The sequence below is a fragment of the Magnolia sinica genome, chromosome 1 (genome assembly GCF_029962835.1).
Source record: "Magnolia sinica isolate HGM2019 chromosome 1, MsV1, whole genome shotgun sequence".
NCBI classification, from domain to species: domain Eukaryota; kingdom Viridiplantae; phylum Streptophyta; class Magnoliopsida; order Magnoliales; family Magnoliaceae; genus Magnolia; species Magnolia sinica.
Genome location: NC_080573.1, coordinates 50,518,200 through 50,540,814, shown reverse-complemented (window position 1 = coordinate 50,540,814; position 22,615 = coordinate 50,518,200). Strand labels below are relative to the sequence as shown.

The following is a 22,615-nucleotide window of genomic DNA, read 5'->3' as shown; positions in this document are numbered from 1 at the left end:
GCTCATCCTTACAAAGATTTACCCAGAGAGGCCCAAAGCACCTCAAAGCATTGAAGGATTATCCACCTTAGCATCTAAAGGTTTCAATGAGATGAGACCATGTGATTAACAAATTGAAAATGACAAGAGCTTAATTCCAGTCACCAACCGTCTACCTTTGAAAACATATTGGATTCCTCTGCCAAAGGAAAAGCAGTCACCAACTTTCACCTACAATGTGAAGAGGAGAGGAGAAGAGGGTCTCCATGACAAAGATGATGGAAAAACACTCCTAGCTTTTGAAAAAGCCAATTAGGACAGGTGGAGAACCACTCCTCAATCCAACTCCTGTCTCTTTGATTCCCATTATTTCCATCACGTACAACAGCCATGCAGCATTTACCACACTCTAATACTTCAGTTAGAGCCGTCAATCTGTTTCTTTCAGTGGCCCACCTCATACATAATAGCCTAGTTTTGGGGGTTAAGGCATTTACATGGCGCAAGGATGGCATAAATGGCATTTCCCTGCAATTTAAACGTTTCAAAGTAACTGGCATTTGCCATTTGGCCCAGGTGTGCTAAAACCATGGAATGCTAATTCAATTCCAGCAGGAGATTTAAGAGGTGAACGCAGGATATATGCTGATGTGACAGACATGATATCCAAGCCAATCATTATGTGGGTCAGACAAACCCATCCATTACCCGGGCTCCTCATACGCAGAAATAGATGGCATGTTCTCATAGTGCCTCACATTATACATGACAGAGATCTTGCACTTGTGGCACATTCACAGGTACGCGACATTCAGCTCTTCAATCTCATGCAAATGGCTTTAGCAACTCTCAATAAAAAAATCTAGGCTCATCATTTTCTTTCAAGGCTTGAGTCCAGTTCATAAATGAACATTATAAACTGAGGCAACAGGATCTGAGGAGGCCTGATGTTTTGATGAATTGGGTCCATGCATGGCATTTCGACCAATTTGATTTTGTTTTTGCAAACATCCAGGTTGCAACTCCAAGCCTGAAATCCAAATCCTATCAAATTTTCACATAGGAGGAACTGACGAGATTTATGTTCTATATAACACTTGCATGACAATCTTGAGAAAAATCTGATCTGGCGTAAAAAAATTCCCTCTCCCGTACTGTGCATGCAGCAGAAATTTTAGCAGTAATGATGGAAGAAACTCAAGCTGTGGTTGTAACGGGTGTCTCGGAATGTGCTCCCCACTCGGTCCAAGATCCATCATAGACTACAACATCAGTCTTCCCAAGTCGGTGAAGACCCTGAAAAAAAGAACATTATGTTTGTTTTCTACTTCTGATTTGGAAAGTGGGATAGCCCAGCTGAAAAAGCGGAAAAGAAGCATAGAATTGCTCAAGAGAGTTATTTTATAGCTGCAAACCATTTATCCACATGCAAGTACACAACCCACTGTAAAGGTGGCATGCATTTATCTCTACCCGAACTGTCAAACACAACACATTTATCTCTACTCAAACCGTCCAACACACACAAAAAGATGAATTAGATTAGATGATCCTATCCTCTGATCAACGGACAGTGCTGAATTTGGACTATTTTCTCTTTGATGGGCGATGGCCACCAATCAGGCATGCTTGCCAGTCAGCGTGATTTCCTTTGGCTTATGATCCATCAACACAGTGACCCAACTATTTCAACTGTTTGGGTAGAGGTGCATGCATGCCAAGTGTATAGCGGTTGTGTATATGTGCATGGATCATCATATCATTGTAGTATTGAGCAATTTTTCTTGCTTGAAATTTATTGCAGAATGTATCCTCATCTTACCAGTGCAAGTATGCAAGCAGTAACGCCAGTGCCGCAAGAGGTGATTACAGGATGATCCAAAGAGATGCCTGCAACAAGAAAGGCATTTGGCCAAAGGAATTTTCAGTTATAATTGCATGCCATGATGCTCGAGTGTTTAGCTGGAAAGTTTTCAAAAGATGGGTTCCCTTTGAAAACTCCTGCCAAAATCTGCATATGCTACCACAAGAACCAAAATACAAAAAGGATATTATAGCGAGAGCAATCCAAACTTAAAATGCCAGGGAAAGAAATAGCTTACAGCTTATGCTTGAATATATAGATACTAGGGAAAGTGGCACATTGGCGATCCATGTGGAGAGAGGAAGGGAGATAAGGGAGAGAAAAAGTGAGGATTGGGAGAGAGAAATTCGGTGGGGAGAGCCTTTTGTGGTTTTTGCAGGTGAAATTTAAGCCATTTAAAAGGAATTTTATGGTGAAATCTAAACCATTGGTCGGACAACAGCCACATTTTTAAGTTCTCAAAACAACCTTGGCTTTGTTTAAAATGTCTTCACATGTCCTTGAAACATTCAAAGTTATCCAGTGGAAGGAAACTAATCACTGGCAAAAAAATGTCCAAAAGCTCCTGACGTTATATATAGCATGACAAATAGATCTCAAGTAAAGAAATTAGACTATGTAATAGGGACACTTCATTTTTAAAGAAAATTCCATGCTGGACACATCTTGGACACATCAAGGCATCAACAGTCATGAAGAAGAAAAGCTGAATTTATCACTTGTTTTTCATGGTATTATTTGTGCCCTAATTATATATGTTTAATGTATTTCTATTTATCTAGATACATTATTATCTTTCTTATGCCTTTTGAACTACTAATTACACATGGTCATGATCATCATCATAGCATTGTCCTGGGTATTTAGGGCTATCTTTTCACAGTGCAACATCTGGTTACGTGCCCTACATCGACCTTCCTCCACCCAGGCTAGGGACTGGCTGGTAAATCGCTGTGAGGTGTAGTTAGTAGTTACTAAACAATGTATCTTCGAGAAAACCTTCAAAAAAGAACCAAAAGAAGAAGCAGCAGCAGCAGAAGAAGAAAAGGCAACCCAATCTTCATCCAGTGGTATTGAGTTGAAGAACCAAAACAGGTCATCCTACTCGAGTAGTATTTAACAGCTTGATATATCAACCCTGTAATGCTTATGCTGACAACATGAAATCTGAAAGTTACATGACCCGCCACCAGAGGATATGCATAGTGTCCTGGGTCCTTGGTCTAAATGGGGCCCAGTTTTGTGATTCAGACCATCTACCTGATGGGCCCCGCAATGGATGGTGGATACCCTAAAATCTGCCAGACCAATATGAGCTAGGAGGAAAATACCAGTCAACATAATTGTACACTCTCCAAATCAAATTTGCCAAGGGAACTGACTACACAGCTTGATCCTTGCATATGGCAGGCCTGTTATGGGAGAGGCTTCAGTAGATATGACTGAAGGACCTCTCCCTGGAAACATGAAGATTCCATTTTACATTCGCTTGTTCGAAAGCATTTGGTGATGGGCACTGTTCCCACCAACCAATGGAATGTCCCAAGTCCAAAAAACCATTAGCAATTAATGCATCATCCAGGATTTGATTCCTTTTCACAAAAGCACCTCAAAAATGAGAAATAATGTGCTCTATTTGCAATAATTTATACTGGCTGGTCATTAAACTAATTGGCAAAAGTCCAAGGCATCAAACACACAATGCAAGACTGTGAGATTGAAGCTATCCGGCCCCAGGTCTTGGATTTATCATTTCCCTCCCTCCCTCCAACAAAAGACAAAAACTTAGAAAATAAACATTTTTTCCCCCCTTTTCCCTGATGTTTTGAAATATGTACATTTAGCCACTAAAACACGCAAATTCTTCTTTCTTTTCTCAAATATCTAGTTTAAAACTGAGTTTTACTCACTATGGCCTATTGATGCTATACAAGAATAGGATTAAATGTGATGGTAGCATAGAACTACCTTGTTCTGGAGCTTATATCACGAACACTTGAAAGTAGTAAAACATGTAGTTTTTGACAATTTAATGGGTCTGAGGTAACCGCTAACACATTTAATCCAGACTGACCAGAAACACAGGTAAAATCATGCTTGCTTAATAAAAGAATAATCATATGATCCTTGACCTGAGGACATTATACTTGGGTTTTCAGTTTGTATGTATGAGTGTGGTCCATGGTTCAGCAAGCTAGATCATTGGGTGCTTAGGCTCCACCTTTGGTGATGGTCCACATTCAATGAAAAATGGCCCAAGACCGGTGACCAGAATCTTGCAACATGGGAGACCTTTGGGGCATGGTCCATCCATGGTGGGAGCCCAACAGACCATCTAGATCACTGAACCATAGGCCCCATTTGTGCAGACCAAAAACTTGAGGATACTGCATATACCTAGAGAGAGTATAATGTAATGTCTCTCAACAAAAATCATGCTTGGGAATGCAATTGAATTGTACCTTCCTACCTTCAATACCCATGCCATGCCATCCTCTTCTATGGGATGAATCCCGGCAAAATCGAAGAGATCCATCTCAATACAGTACGAACGGAAGATAAACCACTCTCTTTTCTTTATATATATAAATATCTTTGAAGAATTTAATGGAACCAAAAATAAATGAAATAAATGGAATGTAATATCATATATCCAAAACCCATAAGCAGATTTTTCAACAGCAATGACCGAGATGCATCTAGACCACAGTACAAACAGGCAGAAGTTTTCACCTTCTTGCTCAAATTTCTTTGCAAGCTCGGCTGCAGGTAAGAGAGTCTGTGAACTGTCCAACATCTGCAAGGAGCTAGCAAATATTAAAAATGAATAAACCCATATCTTTTACAACTTTATTTGTTGATTAATAAAGAAACAGAAAGAATCTCGGAACAACAATATGATTCTAACTAATTTTCTACACCATAGCTGAAACATGAAAGAAGAGCTACATTCAATGAAGCACAGGCCTTGTTTCATGTATGCTACAGTAATGAATATGGGCAGATACAGCAAGTGGGAAATAGGGTTGGCAACGGGTTGGGTGCGGATCAACCTGATGTGATCCATTTACTTACGGGGCCCGCCCAGTCTTTTTATTTATTGGGCCCGAAATTCAAGTCCAGGCAATAGCCATCATGGACATGAGCAGGCATGGGTGTGGGCCTCAACAGAGAAGTTGTCAGACCTGGGAAATGCCTGGCCATTATTGTTTGATCTATAGAGGAACGAAACTGCAGTGAATCGATTGCTAAGCATGATTTAAATATTTTCCACAAGTCAACTCAGCTGAGTCAACTTGGAATTGATGGAGAATGAAATGAGCCATTGGGTCAGTCACACTCTGAAACAAGGCCATGTCAGAACAAGACTAAATGGTCAGAATGAGCTGTACCAGTTTCAATCTCTGGATGACTAACTCCAAAGTCACTATTTAAAAACAGAGGGTGGAGGATAGTTCAATGTGCTCTGCATCGGTAGTCAACTTACATTATGCAGTGGAGAAGGAACAGCTGAACATTTTGAATTCTTTCATGGTAACTTGATCTCCACTTCTTTCATATCACAGACATCCAGTGTTCGAATTATCTCCAATATTATCTTTATCTCCAGCTCAGCGATACTGATAACACTGGTAGCGATACCGATAATGTTGGTAGTATCAGAAATTTCAGGTATTAGCAATGTATCCTTAAGTATCGCCAATGTATCAATATCGCTAATATAATTGCCAATAGTTTCAACTATGTAAATTCTAGGTGTCGCTTGTATTGCTAATGCATCAATATTGCCAATGTATCGCCAATATTTTCGACTATGTAAATTCTAGGTAATGCTTGTATAATAAGTGTATCGACAATATTTCAATAATATCACCACTGTTTGATATCATCAAAATTTTGTTTATTAGATTTTTTTTTTTTTTATTTCAATTATTTTCATGGGCACATTGTTATATGTAGTGTTCAGTTTGTCATTGATAATATTGATAATCTCTCCGTCTTGTCAATATCGCAACATGCGCGATATTGAGATCACAATATTTCGTTTCCTTTCCAATTGTTGATGATTTCTTGGTGAAATATCATGTGTTGTTGATATTTTTCAATATCGATGGATATTTGAATAGAAGGTTGGATGGTTAAATAGGCCAGATGGTTGGACTGATTTCTTATAACAACACATGCTTTTAAGGCCCCATTAAATGGAAACTTGTTATGTATGTATTCTTTTTGCAATTTTTTTTCTAAATATACAAATACGTATATTTTAACATCTCCTAAAGTTTCGCTGAAAATTCCACCATTTTCCCCAAATTTCCCTGCATTTCCGGTTATCAGCGATATTATCAGCGATATCGATACTGTTTCCATACCCCTGGCCAGCGAAACTTGTAGCGATACCGATACTTCAAACATTGCAGACACCTAATGGATTTGTTACCCTTAACACAACATCAATTCAAGACTCCTTTTGTAACGTCTCGAAAAAATTCGTACAAAGACCCGAGTACCACCTTGGGCAGAAATCTCTAAGGACCAAATTCCTTTAGAAATTAGACGAAATTAACTAAGTGCTAAACTAGATTAGCTGTGAAATTAGCTTGAACCACTTTAAATACGAACTGCAAGACCCAAAACTTGTAGAATCGTTAACGCTACATAACCCTGAAACTTAGGATCCATCTCAAAACCCAGTTGCTCTTGGGAGCGCATCGAAACACTGTATCGGACCTGGACCGCGCGTCGAAAGTCCGATTTCCCCAAATTTATACGGTTATGACCGCCTTGCTGGACTTGGCAACCATCTCAGAAATCAAGTCCTAAAGGTATCCAGAAACACATAACATGAGCCTGGAGCGAAGTGTGTGAGAAACGCGAATATCTTTAGGAAATGAACTGAAACTTAAGTGAATTGAGTCGTTCGCTTGCAGGCCGAATCTAAGGATTCAGACCGTTAGATTCTGACCCAAATACACCCTCGGATCAGGGAAATTTCCCAGCATAGGTCCATGTACTCGTGGCCCTGATCGAGCGACGATGGCCGTTGAACTGAAACTGGTCCGCCACGGTCGATCCATAAATGCGATCGGACTGAAAACTTCGCCTGACCTAGATCCAATGTTAGAGAGCTTAAGTCCGATCGCATGTAGAAAAGGGGCCTCCAGAACAGCTCCGTTGGACCAAAACGGCCACTATTTGGCTATAACCCAAGTATACCATGGCCCTGGGGCCATTCCCATCAGTTCTGGGCCTATATAAGTCCCTTAAACCCTCTCTCCCTTCACATATGAATTTGCAAACCCTAGAGAGAGAAGAGAGAAGAAAGAGAAGGAAAGAGAGAGAAAGTGAGTGAGAGAGTGGGGGATTATTCCTGGGATTCTTCTTTGCCATTCCATGTGCCTAACCACCGTTACCGTATCGCTATTCCAGCGATTCTGATTCCATTATTGGGTAAGAAATCCTAACCCTAATCTGTTTTAGGGATTCAAATAGATTATGTGATGAAATAGCTAACCTATTTCATACTATAGGTTGCCATTGTGCCGTAGACGACGAGTTAGTGTTCGAACTGAGTTCGTTACGAGTCTACCAGCGTAAGGTGCGGACTATAAATGTTTATGTTATGGTTTTCAAGGCTTTCAATGTCAGTAATGATTTATGATTGACTTGATTGCTATCAAATGTGCTTAGATACGAGGTTTTCCGTACATATGCTTATATATAGACTATGTTGATTTATAACGCATTCCATGTGTTTGTTGAAATGTTTGAATGAGTATGGAATTTGGACTCGTGCTTGCCATGATTATCCGTCGTGGATATATGATTGTTGTATAGGTGACAACTCTTTAGTGAAAGGATTTGCCCTAATACATGTTATGACCAACATACGTCATGTATGTTGTAGTGTGTAGTCTAAGTGTTTGTAAAAAATGTCTGAATGAGTAAATATTTGGTAAATTGTATTTTATTTGGGTATTAAGATAAGATTCTCAAACTACCTTAGCTATGTGTATAAATTCATTCATGTATCTTAGATTATTTGATGTGATTTACGTATGAAATGTATATGTGTGAAAGCATGTTTATTTGTACTTCATAAAAATGCTCAAGCGGTTCCCTTGTTTGAATTAATTGTTTATTGCTGATATGCCTATCACATATGCTTTCCTATCATGTTTAAGTATGTTTGGGATTGTTACATAGTCCAGGTGATCGGTAAAGATTCCCGAGTTAGTGGCCGAGGTCGTTCTGCCACATCAGATGTGTTCGGGGAATCCGAGTCGTACACAGATTTGCTGACAGTGGTTAGGCCACACGGAGTGCTTACGCACTCCATGTCGATTAACTCGACGTACACTCGTACTAACCGAACTTGTCAAGTAACCCGATTGACCCATTATATGTTCACCATGTAAGGACGCTACTGCGTGAATCTAAGGTACCAACATACTAGTGAAGATCCTGTTTAACCTTGGTACCTCGATCCGATAAGACTCATGAGCAGGACATGGTGGTGTATGGGACATCGTGGTCGAGCTGTCGGCCTACGCTGGGGTGACGAGCCTCCCCATAGTGACCAGTGAGCAACCCACACTCATAAGCCGAATATGGTGGTGTATGGGACAGTGTATTCGAGCTGTCGGCCTACGATCAAGTGACGAGCCCGTAGTGACCACGAGTATACACTGGAACTACGCTAAGGTGACGGGCCTTTCCGTAGTGACCTCGAGTATAAACCAGGCCTGCGCTGAGGTGACGAGCCGCTCCGTAGCGACCTGGAAACTACCTATCGTATGTGACTACTAGGATTGACGACCCTAGATGGATCAATGTTTGGGTATATGATTTAAAGGGAGGTGCCTTAGCTTCCCAATCTTGCTGTATGAATGTCTAATTAAGAACTTGGTTAATCACGCATATGCACCGCATTGCATGTGCCTTTGGCGTTGGAGTTGAGCACAGCGGGAGTGTTGCATGACGCGATCATGAGATAATGTCGCAGAGGGAGTGCAGGCGAGGGCATATATCATTATCGCATATCATCCTTGCATTAACAAGATTATTTAGGACATGAGTGTTGTACTGCTTTATGATTATTGCTTGACTAAATTGATAACATGTTAACTTTTGCTTTATTGCTTCACTGAGTTGATCACTCACTCCCACGTTTTGGGACGGTGTTTTAAATACCAACCAAACCCTGTTGTAGATGCAGATGATGGCGATGCTTTTGAGGCAGAGCCGGTCTTTTACGATGATGAGGAGTTCTCCTATATGCAGCTATCAGGCGGGTTAATGTAGACCGTGTACTAATCGACGGGGTTGCAGGGATGCTGTCTAGATGCCATTACACTAGTCATTTTACATTTTGGAGCACCCATGTATATTCATTTTGCCCATTTTGGGAGTATACATGTATATATATTTAACTTGGTAACATGTTCACACTTTGAAGACTTACAACAGTTTATATATTTTATATAATTATCACAGTCTTCCTCTTGCGAAATTTAACTGTCTCTGAAGTATGATATGCTGTTTGGTATAATCTCACTCATGTTTAAGGCACTAATACAGACAACATTTAATCATCATTTTCTATGTTGCATTAGTGATGTGTTGGAACTCGGGAGTTGGGCTCTTGCTCGACCCCCGATTTTCAGGGTGTTACAAGTTGGTATCAGAGCATGATTTGGATTAAACTGGACCTGGGTTATAGTCACACGACGTACGCTAACGTATTTCGACATAGGAGGGTGAGAGAAAACATAGAAACGGATGTAGGATTCCCAACTTCGCCAAACGGCGAGATTGATCAAAATCGACCGTAGAAATTGGATCCGTAGGCCTTTGTGATCACGTGAAATGCTCCCGACACCTTTCCAGACCGTCAATCGACAAGTTTAGATGAGAATCTAGCCTATTCCACACTCAAACAAACCCGAAATCACGAATGTACGCGAGATGGGACCCAAAACGACTCAAACGGATTAGGGGGCCCAAACGGAGCAAAACAGGGGGGAATCCAAAGTGGACCCCACACACATACGGCACCTCGGGGAGGGAGGATGCCATCGCTGGATCGGCCAGGCCTTGTCGCTCGTTCAGTTCGGGCCGCAGCGGGCCGGTCGGGCCGGCTCGTGTCCAAGGCTGTAGGGCCCACCAAAACGTGTGGGGACCCTTATAACCTCCCCATTTGCTCCCCTCTCCCCTAATACACCCCTCCAAGCTTTCCCTTTTCTCTAAAAGTCCTTTTTCCCCTCTCAAATCTCCCCTCCATCCTTATATTTTCTTTCTTTCATTCCATACACACCTCCACCACCTTCATCAAAACCCATCTTCCATCTCCTTCATTTTTTCCCTTTTTGAGCACACAAGATCATAGTTGTGTCTCATACTTCTCCAAAACCAACAATCCATCCTAATCCCCCATTGTTATTTCACTCAAATGGCTCTTTTTGAGCTCGTGGCGACGATTTTCTCCATCTCTACACTTGTTTCTCTTATGGGGAAGAAGAGGGCTTTCACGGACGAGGCCGGGCCTAGCCGCCCTACTCGTTCAAGGAGGCTGAGAAGCGCCGTCGCAGGTACGAGCATCGATCGAGAGATAAGGACAAAGCGGGACCTCGATCCCCAGGCTCCCCTCGAGAGAGCTCTATTGGCGGATCTGTCCCATGGAAGATTTCAGGGCCGTAGGGTCCTTTTTGAAGCACACGTGGACGAGAAGCTCTTTGGGGAATATCTGGTGATGGACCGCCTGGTGGATGCCGGGTGAGGTCCCATATTTGAGGGCAAGTTCCACATGAATGTGAGCACTGTTCGAGCCTTCTACGCTCATATACGGGAGCCAACGCTGGAGCCTTTGCAGTTCAAAATTCTCGTGGGAAGGCGGGAGGCCACGATTGATGTTGGCTTAATAGCCCGACTCATGGGGATGCCGCTTGGCGAAGTCCATGCTAGTGAGAAGAGTCTTAGGAGTGCACGTGAAAGGGATCGCCGCACGTGATTCCTTTGTGGCCAACTGGCCCACTAGAATCCAAACAATAGCCTCCTAGCATCCAATATGACCGACGACTTCCGCCTGCTCTACCATATCTTCACATACAACGTGTACCCTAGGTGGAGCAATCGCAGTGAGTGCACGTGCCTGATGGTAGACTTTTTGTACCGAGCTAGGCAGGGAGAGAAGCTGTGCGTGCCTACGTATGTACTGCTACAGATAGTGCAGACGGCGCGCTCTTCTAGGACGTCTGTTTCGCTCCCCTTCGGCCGACTTATATGCAAGCTTGCACGTGAATTGGCTTACAGACTTGGCACAGAACTTCTTGTGCCGATCCATTTCATCAACGACACCACTCTCAACAACAGGGAGATTGGGCCACGATAGCGTCAGGCCCGACTCGACGAGAGTGAGGATGAGACGGAAAGCGAAGAAGAGGAGAGTGATGAAGAAGGCGGAGATGAGATAAGAGAGGAAGGAGAGCAGGAAGAGGAAGAGGAGGCCCAGGACACTGATGAGGGCTCTCCTCCTGCTACACAGGAGCGCTCTGGTGATCGGGCTGCTTTAGAAGCCCGTTTGGCTCAGATCAAGGAGGGCCAGGCCGCCCTGTGACAGGAGGTCACACAGACCCAAGCCAAGGTTGAGGAGCATCAAGCCTTCGCAAAGCGAAAATTCAGCAAAGTGTCTCGCACCCTGAGAGCTATCCTGTACTGTCCGCAGGATAAGGGTGCACCTCCACCATCGCCAGATTCGGACGACTAGTCGTACATGTAGTCGTCTTTGGTTTTGCTTTGTTGCTTGTTTCCTGTTTCTATGAATAGCCTTGATAGGCTTAGTAGTGTGGTAGACTAGTTAGTATGTTTCAGTGTTTGAAGCCTTGCTTAGGTTAGCTCACATGCATCTTCTGTCATGATTCATGTAATACTGCATCTCATGTACCGTGACAATTTTGTTAAATGAAATGCATGAAGTTTCTTTGAGCTATAATGTAAATGTTGTGCTGTTGAGTTTGTGAGTATGCTGAATCTGACATGGGTCGCACCTTATGTTGTATACAGGGAATGCCACCTAAGGCCACAAGGAGCACGGCATGTCTCACACTTGGCGATTCGATTGACGGGGCACCTCCTCTAAGCGATAGCCAGACGGACCCCAGTTTAGGCCCAACTCACGACACTATGCCGAATTCTCAGCCGGCCACTGGCCCCACTAATGGGCCGACACCTATTGCACCATCGGTTCCTGAGCAGAACCGTGTGTCTACTTCGACGCCGCACGTGCGTCAGTCGGCTCCCCCTACTGATAGGTTGGAGCAGATGATGCTCTTGATGCAGCAGCAGCAACAGCGGCAGCATAGTTTTTGGCCACCATTGCAGGGGTCTTTGCCCAGAGCATGGGTGTGGTTCCACCTGCACCTCCTGTGCAGCCTGCTGGCCATATGAGCGCTAGCGGTCTCTTTGAGCGATTCCAGCGCTTCAGACCTCCTACCTTTACGGGTACTTACAGACCCGAGGAGGCTGAGTATTGGCTAGACCGCATTTCTAAGATGCTAAAGCCGTTGCACTGCACTGAAGCAGAGCAGGTGGAGTTGGTCACCTACATGTTTGAGAAGGAGGCCAGCTTATGGTGGGACAACGTCTTGCGGACGGTTCCCGTGGGGTATGTATGGACGTGGGAGGCCTTCGAGATGCGCTTCCACGAGAAGTATTTCTCTCTTACTTACCGTAATGAGAAGGAGAGTGAGTTTTTTCGCCTCCGTCAGGGAGGGATGTCAGTGGCAGAGTATGAGAACAGATTCATGGAGCTGGCCAGATATGCTCCCCTGATATTGGCTAATCAGCCGATGCGGATGCGGCGGTTTTCTGAGGACCTGCGACCCGAGATACGCTCCAAGATGTGTTGCGCTAACATATCCACCTATGCTGAGTTAGTGGGCATGTCTTTGCGAGTGGAGCAGGATGGGGACAAATTATCCCGCAGTCACGTTCTTATGCTTCCTAGGCCACGACCCGAGTTGCCGAGCAGGCCATTCCTCGGCAAGAGGCCCCATACAAACTCACCTCCCAGGCTTACAGCTCCACCGACACAGTCGAGGCGACCTGATATATGGTGCACCTACTGTCAGAGGTCGGGCCATGCTAACACGTATTGTTTCACCAGGATGAGGGACAACGGCTTTACGCCCTCTCAGAGGATCAACCGTCAGATGCCAACACCTCTCTCGACTCCACCCCTACGGTCAGCACCACCACATCCATTTTTCCGGCCGCCTGCACCTCGATTTAGGCTGCCTCAACGACCCATGGTACCGCAGCCGAACCGTTCTCAGCAGGCTCGTGTGCACTCACTTGCAGCTGAGGCATCCGAGACAGCAACCGCAGTACCACTGGCTTTTGAAGTCACTGCGCATATTCGAGGTACACCAGTCTTCTTATTAGTGGACACCGGGTCCACTATCTCTATAATATCGTGCGCAGTAGTCAAGCAGCTGGGGTTGGAAACTAGTCCTATGGTTGGGGTGAGAATCCTTACCGCCACAGGGACTTTCTTAGACGCTACCAGGATGTGTAAGGGTTGTTCAATAGACTTAGGGAGCAGAATAGTGCACATTGACCTGATTGTCTCTCCGTTGCACCATTATGACGTCATTCTTGGTATGGATTGGCTCACAGAGGTGAAGGCAGAGATCGACTGCGATACTAGAGTAGTGATAGCCCATGGACCAGAGGGCACGACCTTTACATTCCTAGTGCAGGTCAGTTGGCCCTATCGCATTAGTTGTTACGCTTCATTGCTAGAGGACATTAATGGTCCAGCGCCTGAGGACACCCCTGTAGTCCAAGAGTTCTCAGACGTATTCATAAAGATACCTGGATTATCCCCTCAACACGAGATTAATTTTACCATCGATCTAGTGCCTAGTGCGACACCTATATCTCTTCCGACTTATCACATGCCTCCATGTGAAATGGAGGAGCTGAGGAAATAGATCGATGATTTGTTGGATGCGGGCTTCATACGACCGAGTGTGTCTCCTTGGGGAGCACCTGTGTTGTTTGTAAAGAAGGATAGATCTCTGCGATTGTGTATTGATTATCATAGGTTGAACCAAGTGACGGTGAAGAACAAGTACCCTTTGCCCAGGATTGATGATCTGTTCGATCAGTTGAGGGGAGCACAGTATTTTTCGAAGGTTGATCTGCAGTCAGGGTACTACCAGTTGCGCGTCAGGCATAAGGATATGCAGAAAACAGCTTTCAGGACCAGTTTTGGGCACTGCGAGTTCCTGGTGATGTCGTTTGGACTCATGAATGCACCGGCCGTGTTCATGGATCTGATGAACAGGGTGTTTTGGCCGTACTTATATCGATTCGTCATCGTATTTATAGATGACATCCTGATATACTCCAAGAGTCGGGAGGAGCACGAGAAACACCTGCGAGCAGTCTTCGATACTCTCAGGAAGAACCAGTTGTTTGCACAGTACAAGAAGTGCGACTTCTGGAAAGAAGAAGTCAAGTTCCTGGGACATGTGGTGTCCAAGGAAGGGATAGCTGTGGACCTTGCTAAGGTAGCCACAGTTCAGGACTAGGAGCAGCCCGGTTCAGTTACTGAGGTGAGGAGTTTTCTGGGCCTGGCAGGTTACTACCGACGATTCATTCGGAATTTTTCCAAGATAGCCAGACCGTTGTCTCAGCTGACTCGGAAAGATCTCAAGTTCGCCTGGAATGAGAAAGCAGAAGCAGCTTTTCAGGAGCTGAAGGACAAGTTGACGTCCGCCCCTGTGCTAGTATTGCCAGAGCAAGGGGTCAAGTATACTATATACACCAACGCCTCTCAAGTGGGTTTGGGTTGTGTTCTGATGCAAAAGGACAAAGTTATTGCCTATACATCGTGACAGTTGAGGAAACACGAGGAAAACTACCTTACGCACGACCTAGAGTTAGCGGCCGTCATCTTTGCATTGAAGCTTTGGGGACATTACCTCTATGGAGAGGAGTTTGAGATCTTTTGCGACCACAAGAGCCTCAAGTACATATTCACGCAGAGAGACCTAAATATGAGACAACAGCGATGGATAGAAACCTTGAAGGACTTCAAGTTCGAGGTCTTCTACCATCCTGGTAAGGCTAACCTTGTGGCAGACGCGTTGAGCTGCAAGAAGGCTATAGCCTTTGCGGCTCCGCTGATGATAGGCGAGTGGAACATGGTGGAATTTGTGCGAGACTTCGAGCTGAAGCTTATTGTTGATGAGCCGTTTGAGAGCGTCACTCATGTTCGTGTGTAGCCACTTATCGATGCCGAATCATAGTGGCTCAGGAGGAGGATAAATGGTTAGTGAAAATGAGGAGGCGAGCTATTGACGAAGAAGACTCTGAGTGGAGAGTTGGTACGGATGGAGGCTTACGTTATCGTGGCCGCTTGTGCGTGCCAAATCTTCATGACTTGAGAAAGGAAGTTCTCGAAGCCGCTCACAATTCGAGGATGGCAATGCATCCTGGCAGTACGAAGATGTATCGAGATATGAAGAGGTCGTACTGGTGGGACAACATGAAGGTCCACATAGCAGATTATGTGTCCTGTTGTCTCACATGCCAACAGGTCAAGGCAGAGCATCGCCGACCTTCTGGATTACTTCAGCCCATGCCCATAGCAGAATGGAAATGAGACTTCATCTCTATGGATTTCATCTCTGGGCTACCAAAGACGAGGAAGGGTCATGATTCCATTTGGGTGATTGTGGACCGGTTGACGAAATCGGCCCATTTCCTCCCTATTAGAGTTTCGAACTCGGCAGACGATTTGGCCAGGCTGTACATCAAGGAGATAATGCGTCTGCATGGAGTTCCTATGGAGATCGTGTCAGACCGAGACATGCGATTCACATCTATCTTTTGGACTCGTATTCAGGAAGCAATGGGTGTGAAATTGAAGTTCAGTACCACGTTTCAACCACAGACTGACGGGCAGACGGAACGGGTAAATCAGGTGTTGGAAGATATGTTGCGAGCTTGTGTGCTGGATTTCAAGGACAGTTGGGACAACTGTCTTCCTTCTGCGGAGTTCTCCTATAACAACAGCTTCCAGGCGAGTATTGGTATGGCCCCCTATGAGGCATTGTATGGGCGTCCGTGTGGAGCACCGCATTGTTGGGCAGAGGTTGGCGAGAGAAGTTTCGTTGGTCCCGAGTTAGTACAGGCGACCTCAGAGAAGATCGACATTATCAGGCGTCGACTTTCTTGCAGCGCAGAGCAGGTAGAAGAGTAACGCCGATACGAGGCGGCGACCACTAGAGTTCGAGGTCAGGGACCATGTATTCCTCAAAGTTTCCCCAATGAAGGGAGTTCTTCAGTTTGGCAAAAAGGGGAAGCTCACGCCGAGATTTATTGGCCCATTCCAAATACTGGAACGAGTGGGGGTGGTAGCGTACCGCCTAGCTTTGCCCACACCACTCGTAGGCGTGCACAACGTATTTCATGTGTCTATGTTGAAGAAATACGTTCCTGACCCTTCCCACATTATCAAATGGGAGCAGGTGCAGTTGAGTGAAGATGCTACTTATGTTCTGCGACCAACGCGTATTCTGGATAGGAAGGAGCAGGTGTTGTACAGTAAGGCGATTCCACTTGTGAAGGTATTATTGACGCACCACACTGAGGAAGAGGCTACTTGGGAAACAGAAGTCGAGGTTCACAAGAACTACCCTCAGATTCTCGAGGAGTACGAAAAGGTACTAATTTCGAGGACGAAATTTTTCTTTAAGGGGGGTAGATTGTAATGTCTCGGAAAAATTCGTACAAAGACCCGAGTACCACCTCAGACAGAAATCTTTAAGGACCAAATTCCTTTAGAAATTAGACGAAATTAACTAAGTGCTAAACTAGATTAGCTGTGAAATTAGCTTGAACCACTTTAAATACGAACTGCAAGACCCAAAACTTGTAGAATCGTTAACGCTACATTACCCTGAAACTTAGGATCCATCTCAAAACTCAGTTGCTCTTGGGAGCGCATCGAAACTCTGTATCGGACTTGGACCGCGCGTCGAAAGTCTGACTTCCCCAAATCTATACGGTTATGACCGCCTTGCTGGACTTGGCAACCACCTCTGAAATCAAGTCCTAAAGGTATCCAGAAACGCATAACATGAGCCCGGAGCGAAGTGTGTGAGAAACGCGACTATCTTTAGGAAATGAACTGAAACTTAAGTGAATTGAGTCGTTCACTTGCAGGTCGAATCTAAGGATTCAGACTGTCAGATTTTGACCCAAATACACCCTCGGATCAGGGAAATTTCCCGCACAGGACCATGTACACATGGCCCTGATCGAGCGACGATGGCCGTTGAACTGAAACTGGTCCGCCACGGTCGATCCATAAATCCGATCGGACTGAAAACTTCGCCTGACCTAGATCCAATGTCAGGGAGCTTAAGTCCGACCGCATATAGAAAAGGGGCCTCTAGAACAGCTCCGTTGGACCGAAACGACCACTATTTGGCTATAACCCAAGTATACCATGGCCCTAGGGCCATTCCCATCAGTTCTGGGCCTATATAAGTCCCTTAAACCCTCTCTCTCCCTTCACATACGAATTTGCAAACCTTAGAGAGAGAAGAGAGAAGAAAGAGAAGGAAAGAGAGAGAAAGTGAGTGAGAGAGTGGGGGATTATTCCTGGGATTCTTCCCTGCCATTCCACGTGCTTAACCACCATTACCGTATCGCTATTCCGGCGATTCTAATTCCATTCTTGGGTAAGAAATCCTAACCCTAATCTGTTTTAGGGATTCAAATAGATTATGTGATGAAATAGCTAACCTATTTCATACTATAGGTTGTCGTTGTGCCGTAGACGACGAGTTAGTGTTCGAACTGAGTTCGTTACGAGTCTACCGGCGTAAGGTGCGGACTATAAATGTTTAGGTTATGGTTTTCAAGGCTTTCAATGTCAGTAATGATTTATGACTGGCTTGATTGCTATCACATGTGCTTAGATACGAGGTTTTCCGTACATATGCTTATATATAGACTATGTTGATTTATAACGCATTCCATGTGTTTGTTGAAATGTTTGAATGAGTATGGAATTTGGACTCGTGCTTGCCATGATTATCCGTCGTGGATATATGATTGTTGTATAGGTGACAACTCCTTGGTGAAAGGATTTGCCCTAATACATGTTATGACCAACATACGTCATGTATGTTGTAGTGTGTAACCTAAGTGTTTGTAAAAAATGTCTGAATGAGTAAATATTTGGTAAATTGTATTTTATTTGGGTATTGAGATAAGATTCTCAAACTACCTTAGCTATGTGTATGAATCCATTCATGTAGCTTAGATTATTTGATGTGATTTACGTATGAAATGTATAGGTGTGAAAGCATGTTTATTTGTACTTCATAAAAATGCTCAAGTGGTTCCCTTGTTTGAATTAATTGTTTATTGCTGATATGTCTATCACATATGCTTTCCTGTCATGTTTAAGTATGTTTGGGACTGCTACATAGTCCAGGCGATCGGTAAAGATTCCCGAGTTAGTGGCCGAGGTCGTTCCGCCACATCAGATGTGTTCGGGGAATCCGAGTCGTACGCAGATTTGCCGACAGTGGTTAGGCCACACGGAGTGCTTACGCACTCCATGTCGATTAACTCGACGTACGCTCGTACTAACCGAACTTGTCAAGTAACCCAATTGACCCATTATATGTTCGCCATGTATGGACGCTACTGCTTGAATATAAGGTACCAACTTACCAGTGAAGATCCCGTTTAACCTTGGTACCTCGATCCGATAATACTCATGAGCAGGACATGGTGGTGTATGGGACACCGTGGTCGAGCTGTCGGCCTACGCTGGGGTGACGAGCCTCCCCGTAGTGACCAGTGAGCAACCCAAACTCATGAGCCGAATATGGTGGTGTATGGGACACTGTATTCGAGCTGTCGGCCTACGATCAGGTGACGAGCCCGTAGTGACCACGAGTATACACTGGGACTACGCTAAGGTGACGAGCCTTTCCGTAGTGACCTTGAGTATAAACCAGGCCTGCACTAAGGTGACAAGCCGCTTCGTAGCGACCTGGAAACTGCCTATCGTATGTGACTACTAGGATTGATGACCCAAGATGGATCAATGTTTGGGCATATGATTTAAAGGGAGGTGCCTTAGCTTCCCAATCCTGCTGTATGAATATGTCTAATTAAGAACTTGGTTAATCACGCACATGCACCGCATTGCATGTGCCTTTGGCGTTGGAGTTGAGCACAGCGGGAGTGTTGTATGCCGCGATCGTGAGATGATGTCGCAGAGAGAGTGCAGGCGAGGGCATACATCATTATCGCATATCATCCTTGCATTAACAAGAGTATTTAGGACATGAGTGTTGTACTGCTTTATCATTATTGCTTGACTAAATTGATAACATGTTAACCTTTGCTTTATGGCTCCACTGAGTTGATCACTTACTCCCATGTTTTGGGACGGTGTTTTAAACACCAACCAGACCCTGTTATAGATGCAGATGATGGCGATGCTTTCGAGGCAGAGCCGGTCTTTTACGATGATGAGGAGGAGTTCTCCTATATGCAGCCTTTTACGATGATGAGGAGTTCTCCTATATGCAGCTATCAAGCGGGTCTATGTAGACAGTGTACTGATCGACGGGGTTGCAGGGATGCTGTCTAGATGCCATTACACTTGTCATTTTACATTTTGGAGCACCCATGTATATTCATTTTGTCCATTTTGGGAGTATACATGTATATATATTTAACCTGGTAACATGTTCACACTTTGGAGACTTACAACAGTTTATACATTTTGTATAATTATCACAGTCTTCCTCTTGCGAAATTTAACTGTCTCTGAAGTATGATATGTTGTTTGGTATAATCCCACTCATGTTTAAGGCACTAAAACAGACAATATTTAATCATTATTTTCTATGTTGCATAAGTGATGTGTTGGAACTCGGGAGTTGGGCTCTTGCTCGACCCCCGATTTTCAGGGCGTTACACCTTTTGCCCTAGAACTTCCATCCACACTAAGCTTCCATGTGCTAATTAGAGAAACAGAACGTAGTTTCTTTTAGTGATGTGGATGTGGGTTGTACCACTGTACAACGCACCTAGCCTTTGTTCTTCATTTTCTTTGTTACAAAGGGTAGATTTGTTGTTATGTTGGTTTGGGACATGATGGGTATATTTTCTTTTGTTATTAAGGATACTCTTATCTTTTGTTTTGTTGTTATTATTATTATTATTATTATTATTATTTATTAGTATATATATAAAGGGGAGAGGGGAGAGGGTATGGACGTGAACACTAGTTTAACCCTAATTACCTCTTTCTCTTTCTCCCAACTTCTCTTCTTCGCTTCTTGCCATTCCCTTCAATCTACAAAGTTACATGGTATCAAAGCTGCCTTGTCTATGATTTAATCAATCTTCCATCCTTCTATCCTTCTTTTCTCCTCCTTTTTTTTTTTTTTTTGGGTCTTTCTTATCCCCTTATGCTGAGAAGTTTTTAAGAAACCTAGGGTTTCTTTTCTTCTTTGTTGTGACAGGCCTTTGTAGTGGTCTGTGCATGTGAAGGTGGATGATGTGTTTGGACCCTTACTCTTGCTCCGGTGGTAGACTCTCAGGAGTTTCATCACCTGGTCAAGGGTTCGAGTACATAGGTGGTGAAATCCTATTATGGCGTGAGTGTGTGGGTGTGTGTGTGAAAAAGAAAAAAAGAAAAAAAAAAGGTGGATGATGTGTTCATTATCTTCACCTCTCATGTGCACAATCGGAATGTGTGGGCTGTTTACTCTAATCAGATGTCATGTTCTTGATCGGTTGAAACATGACAACGTGTGGGTTGGTTCCTTTTTTTCTTGTGTGGTGTGCACACTGTGTGAAGTGTGCAAGTTGGGTGCTTGTCTATTGTGGAAGGTTAGTTCGTGTTCGTGTAAATTTGTTGTACAATTTAGATATCAAACAATACAAGTACCTAAACACAAACAAAACACCCAAAAATTAAAAAAGAAGCAGAAATGCTTCAACCACAAAAAAGAAGAAGATATTTTAATTATTTTTGCTATTTTCTATTAAAAAATAATCTTTAAAAAAAAAAAAAAACATTCAAGAAACTGTCTTCAATCAATAGGTCAACCTAAAAAGTAATGTCCATTGAGTTTTTTGGACCCCACATTGCAATTTAAATGGGTAAAAATTGAAGATTTTTGGATTTTTTTACAAAATCTTCCATTTTTCAAAATTCGAAAATTTAAGTTTCAAATCCATAACTCCTCATGAAAAAATGCATAATCGTGATTTAGAAACTTACTTCTATCAATCTAAGCAAAGAGTTTAAATAAAAACAAAATCACAAAAATGTTATGGAACAACAGCCCGTTCCTGATCTTTGATCATAATTTCTGCACCCAAACTTTGGTTTCTCTCCAAACAACTTAAAAGCAGTCGTTAAAAATCCTATTGCAAAGAGAATGGTAAGTTTTTTGGTTTTCCAAAAGAGGGGCGTGTTGCCTTGATATTGTTGATACATATCGCGTGTATTGACAATATCAGGGAATATTTGTAAAGGAGCAGCGTGATATTTGATGATATATCCATGTATCCACAATATATCGGACAATACATGTGATATTTTCGTTAATATGGAGGAATTTTTACAATTCCCCCTATGTTTCGCATTAGGCCCATGCAATCTAGTTACTGTTGGAAGCATTGCCAATAACTGTTACTCGATATAGAATTGACCATTAAAGAAGAAGTAAAACTATATCTACAATTGAATTTCTAAATTGAAAATTGATGTAGGACAATCTAATCCAACCTCAAATGAGCATGGTATATGAAAGGGGCAGATTTATGCAATCTTAAAAAACAAATAAAATATCGGCCTTATACACCATAAAACAAGAAAGAAATAAGGTTAATATAGTATTGATTATGGCCATCTATCACAAACATGAAGTATTGAATCTTAAAATCTGAGTTTAGTTGGATCCGGCGAAAGATAGAACTTTCGTCTTGCAATAGGTCCGTCTAACGACCTAAGTGGATTTTCTAATCTAGAAAAAAATGGAATTTCCTGGATTGGGAAATCTGGAAAATTCAGAAAAGAATTGGTGGTTCTTCAAATTTAGATTTGGGTGATGGGTTTTATGTGGGGATGAAAATCTTTTGAGATCTAATGATTTAGATGAAAAGAAACAAAATTTAGCTTCTAGATTTAAAGATTCTAGGAGAAAAGGCAGAGAATGAGGTTAAAGAAAAGAGTACCTTGAGAAAAGAGAGAAGGAGAAAGAAGTAGAGGATGAGAAATCGTTTACCTGGGCCTCACGGCCTCTTCCAATCACTGGAAGTCGAAGACGAAATCGTCAGAAGAAAAAAGCTCTTTTTTTCTTTCATAAACATAACATGACATGCTATGGGTTTAGGGCTCCATTTCAAATACCGACAAATGTCCACCCCGTTTGATCATCTAAATTAGAAGGATTTAAATTTAGGCCCCATTTCTGACCATCACATATCTAGAAGCAAAGACTAGAGATATAAACCTTTTCGAAGAATTTAATGAAGAAATGGTTTCCTTTGGGAAATTCTTTTTAGTTAGGAAGAAATTTTCAGAGAACTTAGAATCCCTTGGAATGTAAAAATCCTTATAGCAGAACTATTTGTCGGGCAACCCTTATAAATTCGTAATTACATGAAATTACCAAAATACCCTTACTAAAAAAGTTTTTTTAAAAAAGAGAA

The 22,615-nt window shown here is 43.2% G+C and overlaps 1 protein-coding gene across 1 annotated transcript in view; it reads right to left on the bottom strand.

Annotated features, from left to right (window-relative positions):
• Window positions 1–832: 832 nt before the first annotated feature.
• LOC131248917 (thiosulfate/3-mercaptopyruvate sulfurtransferase 1, mitochondrial-like) overlaps window positions 833–22,615 on the bottom strand; it is a 91,243-nt gene continuing 69,460 nt past the window's right edge. The window contains exons 10-12 of the mRNA XM_058249439.1: window positions 4,577–4,640; window positions 1,802–1,869; window positions 833–1,275 (exon numbers count right to left, since the gene is read on the bottom strand). Coding sequence (XP_058105422.1) covers window positions 1,177–1,275; window positions 1,802–1,869; window positions 4,577–4,640 — 231 coding nt within the window. The 3' untranslated portion in view covers window positions 833–1,176. The remainder of the gene's footprint in view (window positions 1,276–1,801; window positions 1,870–4,576; window positions 4,641–22,615) is intronic.